The sequence below is a fragment of the Chaetodon auriga genome, chromosome 1 (assembly GCF_051107435.1).
Source record: "Chaetodon auriga isolate fChaAug3 chromosome 1, fChaAug3.hap1, whole genome shotgun sequence".
In the NCBI taxonomy this organism is placed as follows: domain Eukaryota; kingdom Metazoa; phylum Chordata; class Actinopteri; order Chaetodontiformes; family Chaetodontidae; genus Chaetodon; species Chaetodon auriga.
Window position 1 is genome coordinate 24,946,364 of NC_135074.1, and position 9,486 is coordinate 24,955,849.

Sequence of the window (9,486 nt, forward strand, 5' to 3'; positions counted from 1 at the left end):
TTTTCCCTCTCCCTCTTCTGGCTTTCCCTTCTCAGGTACAGCTGCTCCCTCCAGAAGGCGCATCAGAGCTCAGCGTGGCCATCAGGGAATCCCTGCCTCTCTGTCCCATTCAACAGGCAACATTTCTTCCCTGGGTGACCAGTCAGACTCCACATACACCAGTGTTGCAGCACATGGTGGACGCTTGCGTTCTCGTAGCCTACCGCGAGAGGGTGGACGTCTGATGGACAGTGACGAAGATGACGATGACAATTATGATGATGATGATGATGACGAAGAGTTGTCACCATACGAAACAGAGGACTTCATTCCACCTGGCCCTAGTCCAAGAATGAAGATGATGATGATGAAGGATGAAGAAGAGAGTACAGATGACCAAGCAGCTCCTGAACCACTGCAACTTGGAAGCCTAAAAAGGTTGCAGCGATCTGGGGAAAGAGACAGAGGGGGTGGAGGAGGAGGAAGCCCAGAGCATAGCTGGATGGAGAGGGGCCGTTCTCGCTTGCCCCGCAAGGCTGACATGGGCAGCTGTGAGATCTCATCCAGCTCAGATACCTTCAGCAGCCCTATTCACTCCGTGTCTACAACAGGAGTTCTAGGCAGCCATGTGGACCACAAAGAGGACCATCAGTCGTCGAGTGGGAACTGGAGTGGTTCCAGCTCTACCTGCCCTTCTCAGACATCTGAAACCATCCCCCCACCTTCTTCTCCACCACTGACAGGCTCCTCCCACTGCGACTCAGAGCTGTCACTCAACACTGTGCCCAATGCCATTGATGAGGGATTCTCTCTAGATCCCTCATACCACTCTGACCTCAGACCCCAGGGCCAAGGCCACAGGTCAAGCTCGTTCACATCCTCAGCCACAGACCAGCTGGACGATGCAGGGGTTAGTACAGCCAGTGAGGGGGAGTGGACATACCCTCCAGATCAAGACCACACTGATCAGGACCATGACCCTGACCAGACCCAAAATCTTAGCCAGAGCCATGGGTTAGCCCAGGATTACAGCTCTAAACAAGGTCTAGAAGACCAAATCTGTTTCAGTGACAAGAACAGCAACACTGAAAAGGAGCCTGGCTCTCATTACCCATCTGATACAGATAGTTTCTACTCCTCTTCTGTGCATTTTGAGTGTAATCAGAATTACAAAGGATACATGTATAACTATGCAGACCCAGGACCTGACTGTGGCCAATCTAACACTGTGGCAACACCATTATCCCATGGAGTTTACCCCCAGCCATCAGCTGACTTCAGAGCAGGCACTATGACGCTGGGGAGGACCTGCCGTCCACTGAGGAAACCAAAAGTCAAACCTCCACCACCTAAACGGACCTCCTCGCTGAAGGAAACCAGTAGTAGTGTTGATGTTGGGACGGACACACAGGCAGATCAGGATCAACCAAAGACGGTTAGTGAACAAGATCTCACCTTGTCTTCCACAGATATGAAGCTGGAACTGGAGCTAGAGCTTGAAGGTGCTCCAGAACCATTACAGACATCCTGTCTAGTGGCAGAGCCTTTGGGAACATGGGGAATGGGACTGGGTGAAACTGTGGACATAGTAGAGCCCATGTCCTTCAGCTCTGCAGATACACACTCATTTAAGGATGAAGGTGCTGTGCAATCTGACTATGCAGACCTGTGGCTTCACAACACTGAGCTGAAGTCCAGCAATGGTGAGTACACATCCATGTCCAACTCAAGCACAGCCACAGGCACTACTGTCATGGAGTGTATCAAGTCACCAGACAGCTCTTCCTCCTCCACAGAAACCCAAACCCAGGCCCTTGCCCAGGTGTCAGAAACCAGGGCAACTAGTCCACCTCTCCCGCCTGGAGACTTCAAACTTGGTTCGCCCGAAAAGCTGGCTGGCCTGGCCTCACCATCCAGTGGCTATTCCAGCCAATCAGAGACTCCAACGTCAACCTTGCCCTCATCTTCGGCAGCATTCTTCCCAGGACCTCTGTCTCCCTCAACTGGCAAGAGAAAGCCCAAAGTGCCCGAGAGGAAGTCCTCTCTCTCTTCCCTGCAGCACTTCCCCAGAGATGGAGCTTCCATTCCCTCTGGATATAAGAGAGACCCAGACTTCCCACCTCCACCTTCACAACTTGATCTCAATGTTCTCCATGGTGGTTATGTCAGACACACACTATCCCATCGGACACACCACATGCACACACTCCACCACAGCAAACACAGAGTTGCAAATGTTTTAGCCACTGGAACAAAGTTGTTGGTGCCTGAGGCATCAAATACCAACCCACCACCAAGTTCAAACTCTGCTCCAACAATTCCTAGCTCCAATCTATTGGCGATAACTCCATCTGCTCTTCGTTCAGTACAGCTCCATTCTGTTAGCCAATCTACAGATAGTGCTGCCACTACAGACCAGGAAACAGCAAGTGGAGCAGAGACTGCTACGAGACCCAAATGTCCTCCGAGTACTTCTACTCTAGCTCCACCACCTATCACCACTAGGCCTCTGCCTCCCCGTAGACCACCTCCCAGACCCCCAGGTCATGACCACATCTCCTCCCCTGAACATGTGCCACCACCTCCACCTGGCCGCCACCCTGATGGTCCTCCATCCTATGAAAGCCTGCTACTCAGACAGGATCGTTATGGACCTGGAACCTTCTGGGCAATGACAGCCTTCAGAACCCGGATGGACCCATCATCAGAGCTGTCTGACGACAGCTCACCCTTACATCGGCCTGTGCCACGTGCTCCCCACCCTTCACCTGTGGATCTACACACGCATATCCATTCACACACAGAGTTCAGGGGGCTCACACATTCAGCTCATGCGCATCCTGAGTTTAGGGTTTTGGGGGAGCGCTCATTCTCCCAGGATGATGATGATGAAGACGAAGACGAGGAGGAAGAGGAAGAGCAGGTGAAAGAACCACCGAGGGCTGCATGCTCCAGAGGAGGCATGCGATCAGACCACCCTCCACCCCCAGCATACGAGTTTGCTGGGGTATCCCACTTAGACTCAGGGCCCTGGGCTAGTCCAGTCAAAGTGCCTGGTACCACAATGGAGACATCGCATCCTTACCTAATCAGCGATGCAAGGAAAGGAGGACAAGAAGATCAGGAAGAAGAGGAGGAAGTGACATCAGGTGCTACCAGAAGTGCCCATCAGCAGCAGCCACAGGAGAGCAAAGATGACTCCACCACTCCTGACACTGAGGATTACTTCAGTAAAGGTAAGCTTTTAAACCAAATTTAACTGGCAGAAGTGGCACTTTTTCATGAAGATTACAGAAAACAACACAAGAACATGCTGCTATTTATTTACATAGAGACGGAGTCAACTGCCACTACAATAGCGGTTTAACCTTTACTCATAAACACAGAGCATCTTTTAAAGAATAGTTATTTCACCAACTGTGTACTAAATGATCAGACAACCAGATGACATGTGATAGGGATGTTGTGTGCTGCAGATTCCACGCCCAGTGATAATTCACTCTCCCCCCTGACGGATGACACCAAAGTGGATGATGACATAATTATCACTTCACCCAACAAGACTCGTACAACAGAGGACCTGTTTGCCATGATACACAGGTGCTGTAAATTTTGCAGTGGTGCTTGATCTGTTTTACTGTCTATGTAATGAAGGTGTGGTTTATGTATTTTAGCGCTGATCCAGCTACTTCCAAGTCTTTTTTATTTATTTGTTTGTGTTTGTGTATGTTATTTTGTCTATCAATGTATCTCTTCATCCACTCTCTACTTCTTCATTCAGATCCAAGAGAAAGGTCCTGGGCCGTAAAGATTCAGGAGACTTAAATGTGAAGTCTCGCCTCTGCCCTACAGCACCAGTGGCTCCTGTCTCCACTGTCATTATTCCACCAGCCCCTCCTCTCAACATACCAGCCACCGCACCCACCGCTGCTGGGTCACAACGAGCTCCTGTGCCAATCTACCGCAGCGCCAAGAAATCCAGCACGTCCAACGAGGAGTTTAAACTCCTGTTGCTGAAGAAAGGTAGCAGGTCTGATTCCAGCTACCGCATGTCAGCTACAGAGATTCTGAAGAGCCCTATCACCCCTAAAATCCCAGGAGAGTCTCTTCAGGAAGGGCCCATTAGACAGGCTGAGGAGCCACTCTCTACTGTTCAAGAGCCCCCCATTTCTGGCCTGGACGCAATCCAGATACCAGGCCTTTTTCCCAGGGCCAACTCTGAGAGTTTCACACCCAAAACCCTGCCTATGTCAGCTGCATCTCGACAGGGACGTTCTCGGATCCCCCCTGTAGCTAACAGTAGTCGCTACAGCACACGTAGCCGCCTGTACACAGCCCCCATGCAAGCCATTTCTGAAGGGGAGACAGAGAACTCAGATGGGAGCCCCCATGATGACAGATCATCCTAAAACCACCTGATGAGAGATGTACTCTAATCTTAGATGTGTCCTACATTTGAAATGGCCCCTTCTACTTTTCTAAACTTAGGCGTATCATCAAGGCCAGTAGTGTAATTCTTGCTACACACAAAACCTGACTGTTGCTAAAATGCACTCAGTTTTTGGATCTATAATTCTATTTATGGTTGTCAGACAGAGTGTTGTGAGATGCTGAATCATAAAGGGATGATTATGAAAACTTTGAGGATATACTGTACCTAAATACTGTATTATCAAAAGAATAGCTCCCTCATAGTTAAAAGAACAAAACATAAGACCTATTTTGATTGAACTGCCTTTTTTAAAAAAGAAAAGAAAAAAAAGTCCCAAATGTTTGGTAAATTATGATAATAAAAGAAATTTTGTGGAGTAAAGAGAACGTGCATGTGCAGGAAAAAGCACATGCAAAATCCACTGATATTTCTATTTCTTGTGTTTTGAATGATGTGTGTGTGTGTGTGTGTGTGTGTGTGTGTGTCTCGCTGAGGAACTGCTTTCTTATTAAAATGAAAAATTCTTATGAAATATAATATTCTTTCAACTTTTGGTGCCCAAAGCATTGGCCAGACTTCCCAGAGTCCATACTCAATATTCCTGCCAACAAGCAAGGGTTGTTTAGTGGTGGAAGTTCCTAACAACACAGCACCAACTTATCGATAATATTCCATCTGCAGACATGCATAGAAAGTATATCACACAGAGCCAATCATATATTTCTTCACATTAATTATATCCAAAATGATAACATGATGCATGTATTTTTGTAAAACTGCGCCTCAGAACATGATGATAAAGTTTCACCATGTTGCATGACCCTATATGGAAACATCCCCTGGATCCTGGTTTCTGTCGACATTTTTGTGGTTCCTTTGTATTATAAGAATAATTAGTCTTTCACTGTGAAAGGTTTTAGTGACATTTGTACCACATTGCCAGTGATCTTAATTGATTTGTCTTAGATTTGAGTGTCTAACAAGAGGGAGCAAGGGCTTGCGCCTAGATGGGGCCCATTTGTCAAAGATACAGGCTAATTTTGGACAATCGCACAGTGGCCTTTCTCGATTAGAGGTGGTTGTAAGCAGGGCTTTAATACTGTAAGTCCCTGCACGTATACATGGACCTGTGCCATGTTCCACCAGAATTCAATCACATAATTATTTAAACCCAACCTTGAAATGTAGTAAGCTGAGGCTGATTAAGCTTTTTTCCAGCTGCTGGTCAGTCTTGCTATACTGGCTTGAAGTGGAAAAGGTGCATTTCAAAGCAGTTTTAAAGATACCATTGAGTGCAGACGGTGAAAATGCTTTAGAGGGTCCTCAATCGGTTTGACTAGAGGTTCATTTGGGAAGATTTCCACGAACCAACCTCACTTTTGCACTTCATGATTCTTCAAGAATATTCCTTGAAAAGAAAATATATCTTAGAATGAAATTGCATATGTATATTTGTACTGAATATAAAAACAAAAGTCATATCTATATAAAACAACAAGCAGAAATTTTATAGGGAATCAACCTGAGTGTAGCAAAGAAGAACAGGTCTCACTGATACTAACATTACACATGACTCTTAACAATGTACACTGTTCTCCTCTCCTTGTTGCCTCTCCTTCATTTGCACTGACCCAGTAGCATTAGACAGGTGAAAGCTCAACCCAGTGGCTGGTGTACACCATTTTGTCTTACCCTTCAAACTTCATATCACAAAATCTGAAAGAGAGGAGACAAGAGGAGGAGGGACTACATAACACCAACATTTGTCAGCAATGCAGCCATTGCATCGCTGCAGCCTTTTCTACCAAACACCAGGGTTAGAGTATGACATCAGATCTTTCTCATCCTTCCACCAAATGTTGCACATGTAAAGTATCGAGTGTGTGACAGAAGTGAACTATCATCAGTGGAAAGTTTGAACTCTCACCTGCCTACCACAGCAAACACAACACATATACTTCTTACATTCAGAGACCGTACTTCAGTAGAAACCATTCACTGTATTCTGTGAATACCTCAGCAAGCATATTACTGTTTTATTGTAAATGCTACAGATAGATAGATAGGTAAGTTGGAAGATAGATAGATAGATAGATAGATAGATAGATAGATAGATAGATAGATAGATAGATAGATAGCAAAACCACAACTGTTTGATACTCAGCGATCTGAATTGCAGAACTGACACTGTGTACGATGGAGAGAGTAAAAAGCTGTGAAATGATTATCAGAATTTTACATTCATCATACCCATATTGCTGACGCGCACTTGTTCCTGTTCATTGTTTTATTTGTTGTGTTTTCTATCGCATGCAATAAGTAAAGAAAAAAAAATGAAGAAAAGGACACCACCATATCATTATTTTTATCTGAGGGATGTCTCCATACCACGAGAAAAGATTTTGTATTTTCCGTTCAAATGTCAAGTTCAATAGTGTGTTCTATAGATGTACAAACTGTCTGGCTAATTCTGTTCTGTATAGTCGTGATCACAAACAGGGGTTTATCTTGTACTGTATATCTACTCACTGGACAATCATACGTATAAGAGACTGTAAAGAAAATGATATAGAATCTGTTGGAATGAATAATCTGAACACTTTTTGGTGCTGGGTCCTAGTCTTGCTGGAGCTATGGAAGTTGGGAGTGAGAGAAATATTTTCCAGGAGAAACTGCTGATTCAGTTCAAAGTGCATATCTGGATCAGCCACTTTGGTGAAAATGTACAAATAAAAAAAACTGAGAAATGGAAAAACTATATATCCAGAATAGACCCAAAAACTATTTTGATCTGATGAGAACGTCATTGTCTTTACTTTTGACTCATAGCAGAATATTTTGATTCCCACAAAACATCATTACTGAATAATTAATATACGCGAATCTGGAGGGTTGCTACAGTATTACATGAAAAATGCAATGTGACTCTCTGAAATGCCATTTGAAAGTTTAAAAACAAAAATACTCAGAGTATTTGACAATTTGTTTAGTGTGATTCTTCCGTACTGTACCTGGCATTGAGGCTATATAGGTTTTTAAGATTGTCTCCTTTATTTGGAAAAGCAGTGGATAGATGATCGACCATTTGATTGGCGAGAAAAACTTTGTGGCTGCGATGTAGTTTGGTCCTCTCAAACCTCAGTCCTCGACGAATACAACAAAACAAGAATCTATAACCTTTATAGAGTCTTTGTCCCAACCTGTTTTCAAATGTCTGCACGCAAGTTTGTCGTTAGCTTAGTGTGACAACAACCACTGGATAATTTTACTCAAAGGTGTACAGTATGGAATAACACTAAACAGACTTTAAAATATGTGAGAGAACTGAAAAAATATGTTGGAGACACAGTGTAACTATCTATTTAAAAGAGGCTCCATGTTTAAAACTAGCTCGGACTTAACAGATTTGAATCACTTTTGTATTTTTGTATAAACCTGTAAATAAGTTTTTAAAGAAAAAAAATGTTTCAAATTCTTTCTTTTGTAAAATAAATCAATAAAATAATAAAAACAAAAAAGTTTTTTTTTTTTTTTTTTCCCCTTTTTTTCAAAGTTTACATGATTATTTCCAAGCCTTTGTATATTTTGGAGCTGTGCAACACCTTCAGTCTTGTATCTATTTTGGGGGGGGTTACAACATTGTGAAAATTCCATTATTCTATATCTGATTCATTTTAACAGCTCATCAGGCTGCTTAGTAACTGTGCATAGAAAAAAAAGCCAATAAATGTGATTGCGTTGAAACGGAAGGCCTTTTGTGTGACACTTCATTTCCTCCGCATCAGAACCAAGTGCAATGAGACAATCTCTCCACCAGATGGCGCTGTTTTATTGTTGTGTAGTTTCACTCTCAACCACATTTATTCTCCTTGGACTGAAGCTACTGGTCAGATTCAGTGTCCAAAGGATCCATCGTTTAGCAAAGTCCGACTTGTATTCATTCTGTTTCAACTGACAGTCAACAGAAAAACACTGCCCTCACTGAAAAATGGAGTTGTCTCATCCTTGTGACTTTTAAACAAGACAATAGGCTTGAGTCAAATCAGAATAGATGAGGAGCTAAGCCTGAGGCTGGACTTCAGACTTACCTGCTCTGAGACTTAACTTAATGAGACTTGATTCAAGAAAACGAGTAAACACGTTCAGACTTAATTATTTAGTTACTAGGGCTTTACAGTATGTGCTTGACTGTGATAAACTACTAACGCACCTTTGAAAGGAAGACGTTCAAATTGTAATTTTTAATAGTAGTCAAATAGCTGTCTTGTGACTTCACACGAACTGTACCTTCGCTTTGACAAGACTTGACCTGCAAAAGACTTAAAAACAGTAGCTTGACAAACTACTTAAGAAACCTGAGGAAACCTGAGCTCTCATTGACAATTAAGATTGCAGTTGAAAGCTCCAGAAAAAAAGCTAATAAATACTCTAAGATTTTCGTGACTGTTTCTTTCTTTCTGAAATTATAATTTCCAAGATCAAAAGCTGATCAACTTGCTGCTAAATCCCGTAATACTCAGCCGGCCAGTCAGCCGTAGCGTAACTATTCAGCAGCTAATGATCTAGCTAGCTAGTTAGCTAAAACGTTAACTAAACTAACCAGTGTGCGTGTTTAAGGTGTTTTTGTGTGTACTTTATGTTAGTTGTACTTACTTTTACTCTGGTATGAGCCTAAAACTTGGGGATGAGATCGATGTCTTTGAAACTGTTCACCGCTTTCCGTTTGTTTTTGTGGACACAACGAAACATAACGCTAGCCGTTAGCTTCTCTATTTCGGTAGAACTGCAGGTGTCCCTTCTTAATTAAGTCGACTGTTAACATCAGCTAATTACAAAAGTTCCTATTGCGACAGTAGCCGGAGGATTGTCACGATTAACGCTGCAACATGAAGATATTCAACTCATGAGATAATGCCATCAAAATTATACAATACCAGCAGTGGTGGAAAGTAATTGTGTACATTTTCTCAAGTACTGTAATTAAATATAATTTTGGGAGGCTTATACTTCAATTTTCTGCTGTTTTTGACAAACTACTGTATTTGTCTTTTTTCCACACTTAATTTAACCCAGAT

At 43.1% G+C, this 9,486-nt stretch overlaps 1 protein-coding gene across 2 annotated transcripts in view; it reads left to right on the plus strand.

Annotated features, from left to right (window-relative positions):
- nhsb (Nance-Horan syndrome b (congenital cataracts and dental anomalies)) overlaps positions 1-8,153 on the plus strand; it is a 52,095-nt gene extending 43,942 nt beyond the window's left edge. The window contains exons 11-13 of one of the 2 annotated variants that reach the window (XM_076731251.1): positions 36-3,215; positions 3,456-3,579; positions 3,761-8,153. In XM_076731251.1, coding sequence (XP_076587366.1) covers positions 36-3,215; positions 3,456-3,579; positions 3,761-4,388 — 3,932 coding nt within the window. In that variant the 3' untranslated portion in view covers positions 4,389-8,153. Of the gene's footprint in view, positions 1-35; positions 3,216-3,437; positions 3,580-3,760 lie in introns of both variants that reach the window. The other variant, XM_076731259.1, reaches the window with a different exon arrangement.
- The last annotated feature ends 1,333 nt before the right edge of the window (positions 8,154-9,486 follow it).